General features: G+C 41.7%; 1 protein-coding gene across 1 annotated transcript in view; it reads right to left on the bottom strand.

The window, feature by feature from the left end:
* Positions 1-19486, bottom strand: part of URB1 (URB1 ribosome biogenesis homolog) — a 57594-nt gene that overhangs the window by 24953 nt on the left and 13155 nt on the right. Inside the window, exons 9-21 of the mRNA XM_052795125.1 lie at positions 18881-19076; positions 17451-17588; positions 16884-17057; positions 16098-16248; positions 13415-13537; positions 11149-11261; positions 9829-9948; positions 5756-5872; positions 4951-5089; positions 3696-3866; positions 2293-2489; positions 1497-1721; positions 774-953 (exon numbers count right to left, since the gene is read on the bottom strand). Coding sequence (XP_052651085.1) covers positions 774-953; positions 1497-1721; positions 2293-2489; positions 3696-3866; positions 4951-5089; positions 5756-5872; positions 9829-9948; positions 11149-11261; positions 13415-13537; positions 16098-16248; positions 16884-17057; positions 17451-17588; positions 18881-19076 — 2044 coding nt within the window. The remainder of the gene's footprint in view (positions 1-773; positions 954-1496; positions 1722-2292; positions 2490-3695; positions 3867-4950; positions 5090-5755; positions 5873-9828; positions 9949-11148; positions 11262-13414; positions 13538-16097; positions 16249-16883; positions 17058-17450; positions 17589-18880; positions 19077-19486) is intronic.

Below are 19486 nucleotides of genomic sequence, written 5' to 3'. Positions count from 1 at the left end.
TGTCTTAGCACACTTCCAGGGGAAAACTGTATATTATGGGGTTTGTCAATACAATTCCATTCTAATCTCCACAAATCCACAGAACAGATGAAAGGGAGGCAAAAATTCACTCATCCAAGTACATAATTTCCATAAACAGGCTTTACACAGGGCTTAGGGAATAGAATTTCCTCTGCAGAGGTGAGTGACCTCTGTCAGGACCTCTCCTGACCATATTCCAGCTCAGGGGCGAGACTGTGGGTGATGCAACTTGGTCAAATCTCCAGACAGTAGTTTTGTAACTGCTGGACCACATGCTCAAAGTTCCTAAATCCTCCTCCTAGACCTTAACAGCATCTCCCTGCATCAACCCATTTCCATTCAATACAACTCTGTGAAATACACAGTGTATGATACCGTGTTCACTCCCTGCCCTTCCGAGGACCTGGCAAAAGCTATAGTAATGCTTCTACAAAGCAGTAAAATCCTATTCAAGACCGTATACAGCGAGCACGTGACAGACACACTTTAATCCTAACTGAAATCCCAGAAATCCGCATGACTATTATCAAGGCAGAAAGCCCGATCCCTGCAAGATCCCCTGTTCTCTATCACCTTCAGCCAGTTCCATGTTTTGGTGATCGGTGAAAATATATCAACATAATTTGTGCTCAAAAATTGTTCAAGATCATTTGCTTTAATTAATGGTTCAGCAAAACTTATGACTACTTCCCTAGTGAATAAAAATTTACTAACAGGTGAGCTTCTGGCCTGTGTATCAAGGGATTTGGTACCTTGTCATTTGAAGACTCCTCTGTAATCAGAGATTGCTCGTCCATAAAGAGATCTGATTCAGTCTGATGGTCTTCTCGTTTCTGCCGATTATCCAACTCTACCTGATTTCCCCGGCACAACAAGCTGTTCAGCAGGTCCACATAGAGGTCAACAAGGTGAGGACCAAAAGTTTTACTAAGCTGTGAAAATACAGACACCTTGGAAGTTGAGAAAAGAGAAGTATGGGAGCAGAAGGATAATTACCTGACAGGAACAGTAATTAACTAAGAAATTCTGAGATTACAACCTTTTCTAGGGGAAGGAATCACTCCCCTCTGTAGAAACCTGATTCTAACAAAAATCACAGGGTGCCAAACAAATATTTATAGATTTTCATCTATACTGTGACTTTTAGTGTAACACAGGCCAGTGAATTTCACTCTCTGGAAAGGCTTCCTATGGAGACCCAGGAGCTGGACTAAAATCTGGAGTTTATTTGCACTACGCATAGATCAGTAAGGTAACCCATGCAAAGTAAATCCAAGACTCCTCAACAATTAGGATGGACGTTTGTTTACAAATTAGGTGCAGGTTTGTCTGGTGCTCTATAGTCTCAGTGAGAGCTGAGTATGTGGAAAAAGCTGCAGAACTGGATCCTTAAGTTTTAACAGCCAAGTCATTTGTACTTTCTGCATTAAAATAAAACAAACCAACCCACAATATCATCACAATATTGCTCTTACACTGCCAAAGCTCTCCACTGTAGATTTCAGGTATAGCAACACATGCTTTACTCCTAACAAAAGCTGTTCAGGCAGGAGCTGGGAAGCCAAGTCTCTCAATTTTGTCTGGATATCATCTTCCAGTAAAGTATTGCTTCCTCTCTCATAGGCTTTCCTTAGCAAAGTTGTAAATACAGATTCCAGGGCCATAGCAGGTTCTTTGCATACTTCTTTGCATTTTTTAAACTGTTTAAAATGGAAAAAACATAAGAGAAAACTAAAGATGAGCATGAATCAAAAGTTTCTTCAGTTACCTTTGTTTTGAAATTAGTTATATGCTGAAATCAGGACTGAAGTTCCAGGAGCCCATGTGTACAGTGCTGTTATCACAGAGCTAGACAAAGGTGTCCCATGGGGAACCTACACATGGTCACTGCTGGACTAACAGAAAAACACATCAATGCCTAGCACAGCTGGTCTGTGCATTCCCAACCCATACCTGTGTGAACTCCAACCACTGTAAACTGGCTCCTCGGGCTACATCACACATTATGCTACACTGTGCCTGATGAGGAGCTGTAGCCTGGGTGATTGCGTACAACCTTTGAGCCCTGGCTTCACTTCCCAACCACAGTAAAGATCTCTTGTGTCATTAGAGAAAAGCCCTTGAGCAAATTTGTGTCCCAATGCGATCAAGAAGCAATACAGAATTAGCTTAATGTAAATGCACTTTCTGATGGCAATGTAACCTTTATACACTGTGAGGTTTTATAGTAATACTGGCTCAAGCATTCAAGTGACTTCAGGTATTCCATACCACAGGTTCCTGAAATTGCTGGGGTATCCAGAGTTTATAGTACTGGTTAAATTGGTAGAGCTGAGGATACTTAGAAACTTTGAGGGACTGCAGATCTTTATCATAGAGCTGAAACATCAAGCAGAGGGCAAGGGGTTCTCTCTGAGAGTGCAGGAGGTCAGTGAAAACGGCAACAAGATACTCTACGATGTGTGCTCCTAAAAAAGCAAAATAAAAAAATGAAAATTCTGTTGACCGAAGTAAGCTGCATGAGCACAGACACTAGGGCAACCCTCTTTCCTTAAGGTCTGGGCAACAGATCATATAGCATCATTTAGAAAAGTACTGAATAGGACTAAAAGGTGTTTGTGATAAGCTAGACAAGTGTTCCTGACCCACGGAGGTTATCTGGAAAAATCCTCCATACAGTAGTCCTTGTTGAAGTAAATAATCACTCCACTTTAAGACACATGCTCAGGTTGGCCTGTTTCCTTCCAGACAAGCATAAAACTAACTCTGCCTTTACTGTGTTGTGCTATACCTGTCTGTATTCAGTTGGACAGCCAAGCACCACCTAAGAGGAGAACTGATTTGTACTGGGGTGAACACATCCAGGTTAACATGCACTGGTTAAATATGGAGCATTTCCTTTCAGAACTGGGACTTTAAGTCCCACCCCAGGTGCTACTCAACAGCCAAATATACATAGGACTTAGTGAGGTGCTGCGGGGCTGGCAAATCCTGCTCTGAAGCCAACTGCTGCCTCTGTGACTCCTCACTCCACCAAATCCTTTCCTCAAGGAGGTGGCAGAACTTTGCAACATTCGCCCCTGGATCCATTTTCTATTCAACAGTCCAGTCCTCTCTTCCCTACTGACTAGTGTCAGTGGAAGAGCTGCCTACAGCCATTGAAACCACCCTCCTCTCACAATTTGCATACTCTGTGCTTAAAACACAGTGTTACTGAAGCACAACTGCTTCCAGGCCAAGACTGTCCATGCAGGGACAGTGTCTCTATACACTCCTCAGTCCCCTCTATACTGTCCTTAGAGCCTGGGGTCATTCTCCTCCTCCTCCACTTCCCTACATCTCACAGGGGAAAGGTAGGCTCTCTTTTTCTAACGTGGGCAAGTGTGTTTTCCCACAATCTACGAGCTCCCTAGATTAAAATGGCAGTTTATAGAATGCCTGCATTTCCATCTATTTTCCCTACTCCAGAAACCAAGAGTGAGCTTTAGGGTCAGGAAAAAAGGACAGAAGCACCTCATAAGCTTTAATGCCTCTTTTGAGCAGGGAAGACCATGGATCTGTACCTCCTTCTGCTTGCAATGAAGATAAAATGTCTTGAGGAGCTCATTGGGTAAAAATGATCCCACTTGCAGTCCACTAGCATAGATGATACACAGAAACAAAAGAGTCTGTACCTGTTCCATTTTCAGTCTGAAGCAACAGTATATTCCTGGCTTCTAATGCAGCAGGGACAACAGCACTGAATGGAAACGTTTGGATAATCATGTCTTCTTTTAAAGTGAACCCAATTTCCTCATCTAAGCCATCACTGCCCTCAATTAGGACATCCACCATATCCAGGACATCTATTAAGTGAAGAAAAAACGTAAGCAGAGGATTCAGACTAATTAGAAAACAACAGAGGTAGAATCAAACACTCCAGGAATACAAGGCAGCTCCTGAATTCCCAAAGCAGAAAAAAGGATGAGACACATTTGTCTAGCGATGTAACAGTAAATGCAACTGTAAAAATCACTGTCTCTTACTGTATGCTTACCTTTACTTTTAGCCTTTCAACACCGCTGTCCAGCTGACAGAAGTAAGGGAAAGGGATAGGTGCACCACCTACTGCTATCATGATGGCATTAGGTAAGGACTATCAGAGCATAACAGTGACAGGAAACATGTATGGGAAAGTACGAAGGAAGCAGCCACTTCCCCATTAAAAGAACATCCTGAGCAGTCCTTGAAGAGCTTCTCAGCTTTACATGGCCAGAGAACCACATCTGGTCATGAAAGAGTCAAAGACAGCTGTAACATATGAAGAAGATACCATGTATTCCATGGCTGGCACTACGTCTCTGTAATACAGTCAGCTCAAGGCAACTGATCCATCTGGCACTCAGTGTTAAACTACCTCAATTATCTTACATTTATGTACTGCAAAATCCTACGCATGGACTATTATAGCAGAACAGCTGGCACATGCTAAGTTGTCCAAGTGTCCACATCTGCAGAATTTTGAGTCTGCAGTAAGGCTGTGACTGGTCCCAGAAAGCAGGAGCAGCAAAATTCTAGCTGTGTGCCTGGGAGTAAGAAAGTTCCCTAGGGACCCTAGCCCCTTCCTCCTGGATGAAGATATGAGCAGCCCCAGGGAGAAGAACTGTAATAGTTTTCATTTTAGTTAGAAAATGCTGCTGCAGGAGTGCGAAGAGAGATTTAAAATACTGTTAAAACGGCATAGCTGCATCAGAAATTACTTTTGGGGGTAAGGTGGTAACTTTGCAATTCAGACTTCTACTTCTGATACTAAATACAACTGGAGGGCTCAATCTTGTAGGTCCTTAGTTAAGCAGGATTTCTATGGTTATCAGTCATCAGTTTGCAGATTAGGGCTAGAAAATTTAGCATGAAGTCTTGGAATTCTCTGTTGAGGGAATCACCACATACCGTCAATGTGAGAGATGGGGATGCTGACGTTATCAGAGTCTTGTTTAAACATGTTAACTTGGAGCACACTAGCTTCCTGAACAAGGTCTGCTGCTTTATCTGTATATGGATAGGGGTTTGTCACCAGTTTCAACAGGATCTGTTAACAAGGGTTGAGAGAGAAACATAAGTGCACAGGCTATTAAGTCTACGGAAACCATATCTTGTTAAGAAAAACTATGTGCTAAAAGTGGTTGGAAGCTGGGAAAGTTTTAGGAAGACAACTTCGTTATACTTCTGCAGGAATCTGCCTATGGTTACTGCTGCACATGGGACACTGGGTCTGATGGAAAAAGAAATGTCCACTGCAATTTCGCACCTAAAGTGCTACCACAGACTGAGTCCCTTGGGAAACTGCAATGAAAAGGAAGCAGTGGGCATTTAACATCCTGAAAAGTAAACAGGAAATGTCAACTTTTCTTGTAAAAGATTACAATTTACTTAAGTCTGATAATTTTGGCAGGTATGGCCACATGAAGAAAAGAGGAGATAAGAGCTACCCCCCCACACAACACTCTACCCTTGTATCAACAATGCTGTAAAAACAACTTATATTTCTGGATTTAATTTTCCTCCAAATCAATTCATTGTCCTCCCACCCAAGACAAGAAAGGTGTCAGCTCTGTATAAAGAATTACAAACACTGCTTTTCTCAGAATTCATTCACTGATCTTTGACAGGTTTCTCAAAAATAGCAACAAAATAATTAGTTTCCATTAATGCTATTCTTGGCATTGTTTATCCAGCTAATTTGAACAGTTGTTACCCTTTCAAAAAATTGAATCACTGCTTCCTTTTTGTCTTCTTTTGTATTATCCAAGTGTTCCAGCCAAACTGAAAGTTCCTTCCACGTGTACTCAAACACCCCGCTGTCACGTAAAACCTGTCCAGAAAACCAAAGGGGGGGGTTAAAAAAAAAAAACAACTAAAATACAAAAGCCCAAAAAAGCACAGATCTTTTTGTCTAGCAACTTCATGTTTTCTTCTTGGAAAGAAAAAAAGAAGAGCAGGTTGATTAAAAGAAATATCTGTCATTCTCTTCTCACCCCCTCAGTTAAAGAGGCCTTATTCCCACTGACTACGGCCACTCTAACTGCACAACAGAGGGTAAAACTGAATGCTTTTTTTAAAACAGTACCTCCCAAGACTGTTCTTAGTGTAACTAGGACCAAGGCCTAGTGTCTTCATCACGGCTGTTTGCTTACTGCTCTCTCAGCAAGAGTAGCAAGAGGTGAGGCACGACTATGTTACAGTCGATGAATGAAACCCACTGAGCTCTGCCAGATACACACAGGCTCTGTAGGGAAAGGGCAAGAAGCAGTCCTGGGGCACAGAAAGGAGGGCTTGAAGAATGACCAAAATAAGAGGCAACACATGGCTTACTCTCTCACAACTGGGAAAATCAGCTCAGAACAACTTCTTTCTGCTCCTGTCCTCTCAGAGCACTCCTCCTCTCACCTGCTGTCTGCAGCACAAACCCAATACAACTCCCCTTGGTTCTTGCCCTCACACTGACCATGCATATGGGATGGATCCTATATGCACCCCATTCAAGTACACTGCAAACACCTATTCACCAGACTGGGCAGCGAGCACATGGCGATCTCACTATGAATGTTCATTCCCATGCATTCGGAATACAAGACTTCTACAAGCACTCAGGACACAGGAACCAAGCATGTGCTGGGGCAGCATGCAACAGACTGAAAGGCCGCTGTGCTACCTGCAGTGCTGCTCACTGCAGCAGCCTCTCCGTTGCTTCATTGCTCAAGGCCTACGGTGCAGGGGCACAGAGGAAGACAGCCGACTACGGCACAGAGCCACAGCCAGGGCCAATCCACTTCCTGGTCCCAGCCTGCAAAGAGCCTTACATGTTGGACAGCTGCAACAGAGCTCGTGTGTCCCCTGTCCCATCACGTGGCCTGAAACACCAGATGTGTCCCCTGCAAGAGGGGCTACTACAACACTGTCTCACACACTGGCAAGGAAGGTCCCCCTAAGGCACAGCCAAAGGTAAGAGCCGGGATAAAGGCTAGCAGGACTTTCGGTCCAATCACATCAAGACCTTCTGTTGTCAGTAGTCAGTCAGCACAAACCCTGCTGAAGTCAAAGCTGCCTGGACACAGAGAATTCGTTCCCTCCACCTTAGTAAATCTTATTTTTATAATTCCAAGGGAGCAGGCTATACTGCTTCAAGAGGGTTGTACATCTTTACACCATTACAGCAAGGAAAAAAAGCACCATACCCTTAAAACCAGCCTGTGGGGGGGGGTTGAGAACTACCAATGTAATATAAAGGAAAAATCATTGCTAAATTAAATCTAAGTCAGGCTACTTGTACTTAAAAGAGTTGGGCAGATGGGTAAACAGTCAAATAACAGTAGGTCCTGACCACAGCAAGGTCCAGAGAGAAGCGTAGGCATACTCACAGTTGCTGTGGGTGGTGAGGTAGACACAATTTTACCACAGTCAAGTAACAGGCATTAACATATTTAGAAATTTTTGCCTACTTCTATGCTCTCTAAATTCAGGCCCTTATCTGAGGCACCTAAATCAGGAACTTGGTGACCCTATGCTCCATCTGTAAAGGAAACAAAGGAGGAGGAGGAGGAAGAGGAGAAGGAGGAACGGCTGTCTGAAGGACAATCCAGATGACAGGCGATTTGAACAGCACAATTGTAGAACCATCTGCCCCTCACTCTCAACAAGAGAAGAAACCTTGACCAGCTTCCTAACTCTGGCACCTACATTAAACGACTGTAATTATGCGGGATTAATCTGTGCCTTTGTTTCTCCACACACACAAAAAACAAAGGAAGCCATCACAGCTCATTTGCTCTACATTTTCCCTGGGTACACCACCAGCAGCTACAAAAATAACACCGTTGCTTACACGAATCCGACAGGATAATTCATTTAAAGAAAGAAAGAAAAAAAAGAAAAAAGGATTCATTTTTAAATAATTAACTATTTTTGGCAGTCTTGAAATAGAAATACACTTGCAGCTCTAATGAAAACAGGCAGGAACAGAATGTGAAATCCAAAAACATGCCTTCCGATTATATGGCACTGTGTTGAAAAATAAGCAAAACACACTCATTAACATCTATTCTTAGCAGCCTTTCTGCTGACATAACTGCCCTAACTTCACTGCTCCTGTATTCTCCTCAGAGAAAATGAAATGGACTGAACCTAAAACAGGAAACAAGAATGAGTCAGGCAGCCCACGTCTCCACTCAGCAAAAGAATCCAAACACACTAGAAAAACTGTACTGGATAGCTTTTGATTGAGATATGCATTACTGTGAGACAAAGTTAACCTGACTTTAATCCCTTGCAGGGATCAAGGGCAACTAAAACCTAACTCAGCCACTGTAACTTTGGTTTAGTAAATTGAACATTGCAATTGCACTCTGTGATTGAAGCTAAATGCAGAAATTAAATGCACAAAGCTGTAAACAAATTTGTATGCCACTATTACTATGGGACACTGCATAAGGAGCCCTGTTCAGGGCTTAGAACAGCTTTTTGGATTTTCTCTTGGTGGGGACAGTTGTTTGGTTGGCTTTAGTTTTAAATGTAGATCTCTACGCCTACTTAGATAACTAAAAGATGCCCAGTTTTAAAAAGACACCGAGAACAACAGCCACTGGTGCCTTCATGAGACTTGTAGTTGATCAGCACTTCTGAAAAGTCAGATAACTTATTTATATGCACAAAAGGGGATTTTAATTAATTTTTAAGACAAAAGTACTCCTTGCATCAGAGGTTGTATCAGACTGTAATGAACAGGACTATTTCGCAAACTAGCTAAAGCTTTAGGAAGGCTAGAATGACGAAGTACAAATAAAGTAAATGAGAATAAAAAAGAAAAATAAAAAATAATATCTTTTTGATCAGTGTCAAGACCTTTGCAGGCACCAACTACATTGATTTATTACAGTATCAGAATTAATTCAGCCTAGGGGGGCGGGCAAACATTAAATACATTTTCCTTACTATTTCATCAACTGTTGCAGCACATTCAGTTGACAGCATTTACTTTCACAGAACTGTGCTGGTTGTGGCTGGGATGGAGTCAATTTTCTTTACAGTAGCTAGTATGGGGCTATGTTTTGGATTTGTGCTGAAAAGAGTGTTGATAATGCCAAGATGTTTTCGTTACTGCTCAGCAGTGCTTACACAGAGTCAAGGCCTTTTCTGCTTCTCACCCTACCCCACCAGCGAGTACACTTGGGGTGCACAAGAAGTTCGGAGGAGACACAGCTGGGACAGCTGACCCCAACTGACCAAAGGGATATTCCAGACCATACAACATCATGCTCAGCATATAAAGCTGGGGGAAGAAGGAGGAAGGGGGGGATGTTCGGATTTATGGTGTTTGTCTTCCCAAGTAACCGTTACGTATGATGGAGTCCTGCTTACCTGGAGATGCCTGAACGCCTGCCTCCAGATGGGAAGTAGTGAATGAATTCCATATTTTGCTTTGCTTGCATGCACAGCTTTTGCTTTACCTATTAAACTGTCTTTATCTCAGCTCACTAGTTTTCTCACTTTTGCTGTTCTGATTCTCTCCCCCATCCCACTGTGACGGAGGTGAGTGAGCAGCTGTGTGGTGCTTAGTTGCCGGCTGGGGTTAAACCACAAGAAGAACATTTAGCTAATAGGTAGTTACCTGACAGAAAATTCCAAGAACAGTCACAGAAAACAGAAAGATGACTCTGTTGACCACACAACTATGCAGTAAAGGTATCTGCCTTAAGAAAAAATTTTACAATCCTGAAATTTCAGACCAATGGGACATAGTGAATATCTTCATATTTCAGATCAAACACTTACCTTGATGATCAGTTTTTTGGTTGAAATTTTCAGATGAGAATGGTTACTTGTAACAAACATTTTCATCAGTAAGTAGAATACTGATTTTTCACCAGATACCTTCTCTGTCTCAGAGACATCCTAAAAGAAAAATATATTACAATTCCTCTGGTACAGCAACACTGTACAGGATTATGCTGCATTGAAGTAGATATGTAACATATTATTTTATAGACCTGACCAAAAATACCAAGGCTAGAAATGAATGGGATCAGTTATACTACTTTACATTCAGTGTGCCAGGAAGATGAATACAATGATTTTTTGGAAAGTGGAAGAAGAGAGAAGTAACAGAAACACCAACTAACATAAGGGTCCAAGATAAAGCCACCTTCCTCCCCAGTCATCCATTCTACTTATATTTCTGTTATCCCCAGGAATTCAGATTTCCTACAAGTACTGTCTGAAGAAGAAATATAATCATTTAAAAGACTGATCCCCAAAGAACAGGAAAACAATGCAAGTCACAGGGATGCCAAACACTATCAGAACATCAAATGACAATCCTTCAGCCACCTCCCCTGCTTTTCTCACTGACTTGCATTTGATGTCTAACAACCGCAACCCTCTGTAATATTGCCAGATTTGGCTTTTATCTTTTCTGTTAAAAATTCTTTGTACCAGAAGTGCAAAGCCACAAGAAGATAGCATCTTTGCCCGTTGCTAGGTTTTCCTTTGCTTGCTCTTAACTCTCCTCACTCTTCCTTTATGGCCAACTGGAGAGGACAGAAAATCTCCTACAAGACAGGAAGGGTCACAGTCACGACACCCATGGATGTCTCTGCTTCCCCCCAAAGCTAGGCCCACTCTTTTCTCCAGACATGAAAAGCAAGCCTGCAGTAAAGAAGAGGGCAGGGGCCCTGAAGGTTTCCAGTAATTGTGGAGAGGAGGGACAGCCTTAACAAATAACAGAATCTTCCCTGGGAATCGGTGGCATGGCTCCCCTCAGCAGCTCATTTCCTCAGTCTGAAATCTCAAGCTTTCCAGACAAGTGGAAACCAGCAAATTCTCACTCCTGCCCCTCTCCAAAGACAAGAAGAGCTGAAGGAACCTTGTCCAGCCCTCGTCAGGGATGCAAAAATTTCTGCCCTTGTAGAAAAACTTTTCAGCTCAGAAGGGATTCTTCACTAATGCTAAAGACTATTAATTCCTACTGGTTTTACAAAAGGGTCACCTCCTAAAACAACTGGACTGGGACTAGTTTAAAACTAGGCAGTGCCAGATGTAAAGATTTGAGGACAACAGGCTAAAGAAACATAAATCTGCCTTGAAATCTCTTACCTGTACTCTGAACCAGGCAAATTTATTTGCAGGAAGTTCCAAAGCCACTTTCAGTATATGGTGCTGCAGAACAGGAGGGACCTCCTCTCGGAGGCCCTTTTCAGTGACGATACCTGAGGTTTGAAAGCAATACAGTCAACTTTATTTTCGTGTATATTCCTGAGATCTCAGGAACACTAATCATTTAGGGTTTCAAACCACCACTGTGAGATAAGCTGGCAATCCACAAATTTTCATACCGCAGACACTACAATTACGTTTGGCCAACCTAAGGTTGGAATCCAGCCCTCAGCAGGGAGAGTCTAACACGTGCCCCTGGCACAAGCCATTGCTGGTGCATGGGAATACAAAAACTCTTCTATCAGTCTCAGCAACCCTGAAAAGCTGTGTCCTAGAGATGGATAAACTGGAGACCGAAACACAGAATTTAAGTCAATAATAAATCTTAATGCTTATTCTATTACAATATTTGCTACAGGCAATAGAACTTTACACTTGTGTGTCTCCCTACATTACTTTTATTATCTGCTCACAACAACTGCTGTGGCATAACCTCAGAATTATTCACCTTACAGGTCACAAAGCTGTGCAGAGACCTTTGCAGTGTGCTCCAAAAATTGACGTGCCCACACTTTAACTGCAGTTAAGTTACCTACAGAGATCAGCTGTATAAAGCTTAGATGTCAATGTGCTTTTCACAGTCTGTGTAGTGTCTTTGTGGTCTACATTAGAGAGAGAACAATAAATTTTAAAAACTCACTACAAAGTCTAGCCAACAGCAAGACCAAACAATAAAACTGTATCAGCTGTTTAAAGAACATATTGCTACAAGGTAGAAAAATATGCTGCCTTTGGAGTGTATGTTTCAATCAGGGTGAGGGGAAGGAACAACAGAACTCCCAAGCTGGCATCTGAGAGAATGAAGTTTCATGATTCATTTACGCTATCATTTTCCACCATATCATCTTTCATAAAAATTAATATCCAGGCTCACTTCATTACATTTAATTTCCAGCCTGTTCAACTTCATTATTTCATACTGTAACAAAACATACCATAAGAGATTTCTGCCTCACAAAAAGGTGTCCTGCTTTTTGTCCATTTTGAAGAAAGCAGACCAATGCAAGCAATAATGGGATAAACAGGGTATGTGATTTGGTGAGTCACCAAGTATACAAACCAATTAAATATGCTTTGACAGAGGGAGAAAAAAACTCACACATGAGATAGTTGATGGGGGGGAGGGGGGTGTTTAAAGCCCCTTTTTCCCCTGACAGACTTTAATTAAGGCATTTGCATAAATCCCATCCTTACACATCCCAGACCTGCCTAAAACACAGATAGTTGCTCTAGTTTGGTGGCCTACAAGCTCTGGTGGCCCACAGACAGCAATGACGCCCAAATAACATTTTGCTCTCTCCTACAGACTCAATTTTAAATGGCTGTATTTATTGTATCACCAGCAGTATTGGAGGATCTTGCTCACAGCCCATAATTTGCGGCTCATCATCCTTGCTGCATTAAGCAGGTACAGAACGTCTCTCTTTACTTCTGCTGTATGAACAGGAATACCCTCCGTGAACATGACAACAGAGACAAAAATACAACAATATTGCTAAAGTGCTTCCTCATACAGATTTTCCACAGGAGATAATACCATACAGAATTCTGTTGTTCTCCCCACACACTCCCAAACTATGATAAAATAATTCAAGACACAGCAAATGAAAAAAATACTTGAATGTTGAAAGATTTTCCAGAGGAGACTGGTGAATTGGTACATGCTTCTCCCCCACCCCAAACCTTCTGTGAACTACCCTTTTAAAAAAAATTCTGTATCACTGCGGCTAACAAGAGTTTGGAAATAACTTACTTATGTTGGATTGTTGACATAGGTCTAAGAGAATTACACACTCAAATCTCATTGAGAGTTGGACATAAGTCTTCCTCAGAAACATTAGAATTAAAACCCCATGAAGACCAAATATTTGCAAGAATATGACTCAAAGAGGAAGACTGTAGCGCAACCTACCACTTACAACAACTGAGTGTAGCAGAGCAGCTATGGAATTTAAGAGGGCAGAGTGCCAGAGCACTGCAGAAATAGCAACAATAAATGCCAACACAATGAAGAAACTAAAATGGGTTACTTTTAGAAAACAGTTCTTTCCCTATGTACATAGAAGGGCAAACATTCCCTTCTGCTGTGGACTTTGTAAATAGCCAGAGAAAACAATGAAAGGTAATAGAAATACCCATCACGTACCTTTTAGCAGCTTGCTAAAATCAAAGTTGCTCCGTGCTACCAAGTGGGGCACAACCTTCTGATAAAGGCATATGACCTGAAGCAGTGCAGCTTTCAGAAACAGTGTCTCAGCATCATCTGAACCTAAACAAAGTGTTTACATAATTAGTTCCTCCTTCCTTCATACCAAGAGAGCACAGTGTAGCACCTGCATTATCCAACATAAGAATTACTAACTATATTTCCAACAGACTTGCCCATGAAATGATCGGTTATCTTCCCCATGAACAAGAAGAAACAGACACCCCCCCCAGAATCCCCAGTTTCCTTCCCCAGCATTCCTGTGTGAATACTTTTAAAACTAAATCATCTTATTCAGCGCTTAAATTGGCAGTTGCCATTTCTAATTTGATTTGAAAGTGCTCACACGTATAAAAGACCACCTCAACATTTTAACACTCACTGTAAGAATCCAATCAGTCCCACTACTGTTTAAATTAAGGCTGAACAACAGAAAAAAGTGAAGGAAAGGATATGGTCACACTGCTGGTTTCTGGGGACACTATTTTTACCTAATGCCAGGTAGGTTTGACTGGGGAAGTACAGGAGACAGTACACTAATTTGTTACTAATTTATTACTTCAGTTAAAGGTTTCTTTCTTTCCCTTCCCTCTTCCAAAATAATACTTTCTCAATGTGACCTCTTGGCAAGAGGGAGACAAGTATCTGTATGAGAGAAACACCAACCCCAGTTAAGGCAGCTGTTTACTTCTTAGGAAAAGCTATCTCAGCAGTTACATATTCTTTTAGTTTATAACATGAGGACACATAAAAGCTACTTGTTATCCAGTCACTAATGAAAAGGAAGCAAATTAAATGGAGGGCAGCCAAACCTTTTTTTTAACACCTACTTTTTTCCTGTTAACTGGGTCTCCCTCAGGGAGCTATGAAGAACTGGATGGATGCCATGCATAAACTTTGTCTTTGTTTGCCTGAGTCTCAACTCCCATTAAAAAAGAATTCTCTAGTGGCCACAGTGCAAATAAAGCTGTAAAAGGTGAGCTGAGAGTAAGTGATACCATATTATCACCCTAGTATGCAGAGAAACTACAGCTACAGTACTTCAGAGATTAACCGCTCCATTGGCTTCAGCAAGCACTCTACCAATAAAGAGCCTTGGAGTGTCAGCGTTGACAACTATTTTGCTGCCTAAAGCCACACAAAGAAGGACATACACTGAAAAACTCTCTGCTCCCTGAAGTCTCACTGTGGAATATGCCCTGTGAAGGACATGAAACTGGCTGCAGATTTATCTTCAGCCTATAAGTAAAATATTGCATGCTGCTAGCAAAGCTACAGAGAGTACTAAAACTTCCAGTTCCCTGCAATGGGACTACGAAAGCAAGTCCTTCAGGAGAGACGCTAATTTTGAGAGAGGAATACTGAAGCCTTCACTCCAATCCTCTCTGCCTCTTACAACACTTGCATGTTTCTCCTCCTGTGCTACAGCAACACAAGCATTTGTGTAGCCACAGTAACTAACAGCTTCAAAAAAATGATCTCATGGTAAAATAACTTGGCCAAATGAAAATTCATCAAAAAGTTATTTTTCAGGCTTATCAGTTTCGCTGCCTGTTTTATTGTGTGGCTGCAAAATACTCCTACTAGCACAGGAAGGTCAAGGACAGGAGGGTTAAAGTTCAACAAGGGGAATTGCAGAGCCCTCCACCTGAGCAGGAACAACCCCATTTGCCAGTACATGCTGGGGGCCACCCAACTGGAAAGCAGCTTGCAGAAAAGGACCTGGGGGTCCTGGTGGACACCAGGTTGAACATGAGCCAGCAATGTGCCCTTGCCACAGAGAAGGCTACCAGCATCCTTGGCTGCCTTAGGCAAAGCATTGCCAGCAGTTCAAGGGAGGCGATCCTTCCCCTCTACTCAGCGCTGGTGAGGCCACACCTGGAGTGCTATGTCCAGTTCTGGACTCCCCAGCACAAGAGAGATATGGACATACTGGAAAGAGTCCAACAAAGGCCCACAAAGACAATGAAGGGACTGGAACATGTCTCCTAAGGGGAAAGCCTAGGAGAGCGGGGACTCTTCGGCCTGGAGAAGAGAAGGCTCAGGGGGATCTTATCCATGTATATAAATACCCAAAGGGAGGGTGCAAAGAGGACGCAGCCAGGCTCTTTTCAGTGGTGCCCAGTGACAGGACCAGAGGCAATGGGCACGCACTGAAGCACAGGAGGTTCCCTCTGAACATCGGGAAACACTTTTTTACTGTGAGGGTGACCAAGCACTGGGACAGGTTGCCCAGAGAGGTTGTTGGAGTCTCCATCCTTGGAGATATTCAAAAGCTGTCTGGACACAGTCCTGAGCAACCAGGTTTAGGCAGGGGGGTTGGACAAGATGACCTCCAGAAGTCCCTTCCAACCTCAACCATTCTGTAATTCTGTGACAGCAGAAAGTCAAACTGCTTAACCTCCTAGTAGCAATGGCAACTTATTTGTCAAACTCTGTTCTTAGGCAATTCTGATGCTGGTCAGAATTAAACTGCCCGAAGAATTGAACAAAGCAAAGATGAATAGTAAATGCACAAGTGACATCTGGACTCTGCTGAAGTGAATGACCTTACATGGGATGAGGATTTCACAACACCTATTCTATACATGTAAGAAGGGGTAACTCCACCTGCTTTGCCTACCATGCTGTTCAGCAACTTCTGGTGTCTCAGTCACTGCTTTCACAGTGGAGATAGCACTTTCCCTTTTCTCCTCTTGGCCATCGTGGTGTTCTCTCCCTTTCTTCAGAAGGGACTGCCAGACAGCCACTATATTGTTCATGTCTGGTAAAAGCTAAAAGCAGAAAGAGTAAATTGCAACAGCTCTCCTGTGTGAGACAAAGCTACTGTGATAAAAATATTCACAACAAACCAACACAAGGATTTGCTGCTCTTCACAAAGGTTGTAACTGACCTAGTATGCAAGCAGAAAAAGATCTGAAATCAAGTAGTGTACTTTCACTTCTGTAGAACATAAATACTGGAAAGAACATTTTACTGAAAAAGCTTCCTGTGAAAAATTTATGTTTGGTTCTTCATCCTCATGGTATATTTCCAACTCAAGTGCTACCTTGTCTAGTAACTTCTAACTCTTGAGTGAACTCTACCAGCTACAATTTAGTTGAAATCAGGAAGAGAATTTGCTTTGAGCCTGTTCTTGGAATTCATTTGCAGCACAACAGCTGTCAATGTTACAAATTTGTCTCACAACAAAATTTAATCTGCATTTCCATCAGCTAGCTGTGTTAGGAAATGTAGTCTACTACCACACCAGTTATTAACACCTTTTAACACACAGCCTTCCCCTCCTCCTGCCCAAAGATACTATCTCCTGGCTCCCAGGCCACAACCACTTGGGGAGAAAGTGTAGAGTAGTCACCTGCTGCAAAATGACTCATGTTAGACCCCAATTTTCTTTTTACTTTGTACCTTGCTGATGGCTTCTCTGTACAGCTGTACAAATTCCTGCATCACTGACGGTGTGTAGATTTCTGACTTTTGCCAAGTTTCTTCATTCAAACAGTACTCAATATTCTTCAAGGCTCTTCTCAGAACCATTGATACAAGTGACAGTATGCTGTGCTTCACTACTGTGCTGGGTAACTGAAAGAAGGAAGTTGAATTAACGACATTTCAGTGCTTCCTCTTATGTTTTGCACATAATCTGTACACTGAATATATGTTAAAATTTGTTAATGAATTAATTATTTCCTAAACCTTGGCTTGCAGGAAAGAATCTGTAGGTTTTCAGATTCCCAGCCTAAACCACTAGTGAGTGTTGGCAGAATTGGTGCTTGTGAATGTCTCTTGGAAGCAGTATCAATGGGTTTTAATTCATTTTCCAGTGCTTCCCCAAGCCAGATTTATGCTGGGACAGACAATACAAAACATACGTAATTAATCAATTTAAGAAACTTCTTAGATGATTACACACTTAAATCAAACAGTATTAACTGGGACAGAAAAATCCAATGAAATACTATAGGCTGCTCTTACATTTAGACCTTGGGTGAACATTATTTTATTGCACACTGCAGGGACTGTTGTTACCATCACCATAGAAAGCAACCTGGGAAGAGGAATAAACTCTGAAGTCTTAAAAGAATTGGAGATCTCTGGTTGAGCCTCATAGATCTGAAATAAAAATAACAATTTAATCAACATTGATATAGCACTGGAGATAACAGCTTCTTCTGGGGAGAATTTTACAGAAGGGTTTTGACTTGTCAAAAGTAATGACAGCACTAAATGTCAGCTTTTACACAGAAATGCTACAGAGCATCCCCCAGACTCCTATTCAACTAAACAGAACATCTGTATGTGACCTGCATCCCTGCTAAACGCCACCCCTTTTCAACAAACAGACTACAGATCCTGCTTGCCCATCTTAAGCTAAACAAAGAGGCAGAGAAACACTCAGAAAGGACAAAAGGTTTTTCTAGCTGAGCTTCAATGTTGCTGCATCTCAAAAAAAGTATCATCAGCGTGGTGTTTCTCACTGCTTCTTATGCCAATTCCTTCCTTCCCAGTTTAGTTAAATGTTTATACAGCCTCCTGCTCTAAGCATGGCTTTTTACCAAATGACCTTCCAACTCACTCTATGTCTACACTTTTTAAAGCAGCTGTGGCTCTGAGCCATGGCTCATTTTCCTCAGCACCCATAGAAAACAGGATGCCATTTTCCCCCCTCCACTTACCATCTTCAACATTTAACAGCATCCTGCTGCTTCTTTCCTAACATACCTACAGGAATTGATGGTGTTATTTCAGAACCATTAAGTCCTTCCTGTTTATCTCACTTAAACCTCAGTCACTTAACTTCCCCACTGCTGGACTGGTTGGTTTTTAAAATCATTATTATGAAATATTATGCCTGTCTGCTGTTTCGTGATTATAATGAACTCTAAAGCACTGTGCATTTACAGCTGTGATCACAATACATCTTCAGACAAGTGAGTTTCCTCTGATACAGAACTGCTGCTTCTGAAACAAAATCAAAAAAACCCACTCCATGATCCTCAGCTTATTTCCTCTGAAATCAGCAAAATCTTGTTCCTTGTCATTAGGAAGACCTCAGCTAAATTAATGAATTCAGAGTTAGTTTATACCTAACATGGCCACACCACAGGCTGGCTGGGCTCTGTACTGCACAGTACCCAAATTGTAACAAATTTTACATAGGAATGGCATTATATCTATCTGTAATAATAGCAATCAAAGGCAGGCTTACCAATCTACTACCAAGTTCCTTGGCTTGGTAACTTTTCTGTAGGTCAGGAATGTTTGACTTTACCATCTTTCCTACTACGGTTTTGTGTAATTCTGCACTACTGTTTAACAAAAACTACTTCAATTTTTGGAAGAAAAAAGGAGTATTTGGATTGCATATTTTGTGGAAAGGTGGTGTGCATCATTCATACTCTTACCTTTTTGAGGAACTTCATATTGTCCATCCAAGCAGACTTCAGTCTAGGAACAAAGGAATACCGGGTCTCCTTAAAGTATCTGTTCAATAAATCTGGGCATACTTTAAGAATATTCACCATGAGATCAGCAACCATTTCATCTTCTGTTGCAGTTTTTAAACCAAGCAGAAAGCGCAGAAGCACCACATTTCCTCCCCTGTTGAAGACAAAAAAATACTTTAAAAAAGAAATCCTTATTTTGATACTTTACATGTGATGCTAACTCTGCAACTCCTCTAATCGTTGCTGGGGTAAATTCAAGGCAAGACCTCTCACACTGCTGGCATAATTTCTGAATTTATATTCAGAAAAGTAAGAACTGAACTCACTTCCAGGTTTTCCGCATGACAAACAGTAATTACTTTTAATTAAAACCAGAAATATGTTCTGGTTTCAGAAATATTCTAACCAAACTTCACAAATCTAAAAATGTAGAATTAAAACTTAAACTTGGAAGCATTTTCTGTGGTCTCAGTCCACCCCCCCCCCTTTTTTTTTTTAAGTTTTCTTCTGTATGTCCCTAAATAAAGTGAGAATACCGCAGATACCAGATGAATACCAGTTAAA

The sequence above is a fragment of the Harpia harpyja genome, chromosome 8 (assembly GCF_026419915.1).
Source record: "Harpia harpyja isolate bHarHar1 chromosome 8, bHarHar1 primary haplotype, whole genome shotgun sequence".
Taxonomy (NCBI): Eukaryota; Metazoa; Chordata; class Aves; order Accipitriformes; family Accipitridae; genus Harpia; species Harpia harpyja.
The sequence above is the reverse complement of the archived record's forward strand: the minus strand, read 5'-3'. Positions and strand labels throughout refer to the sequence as shown.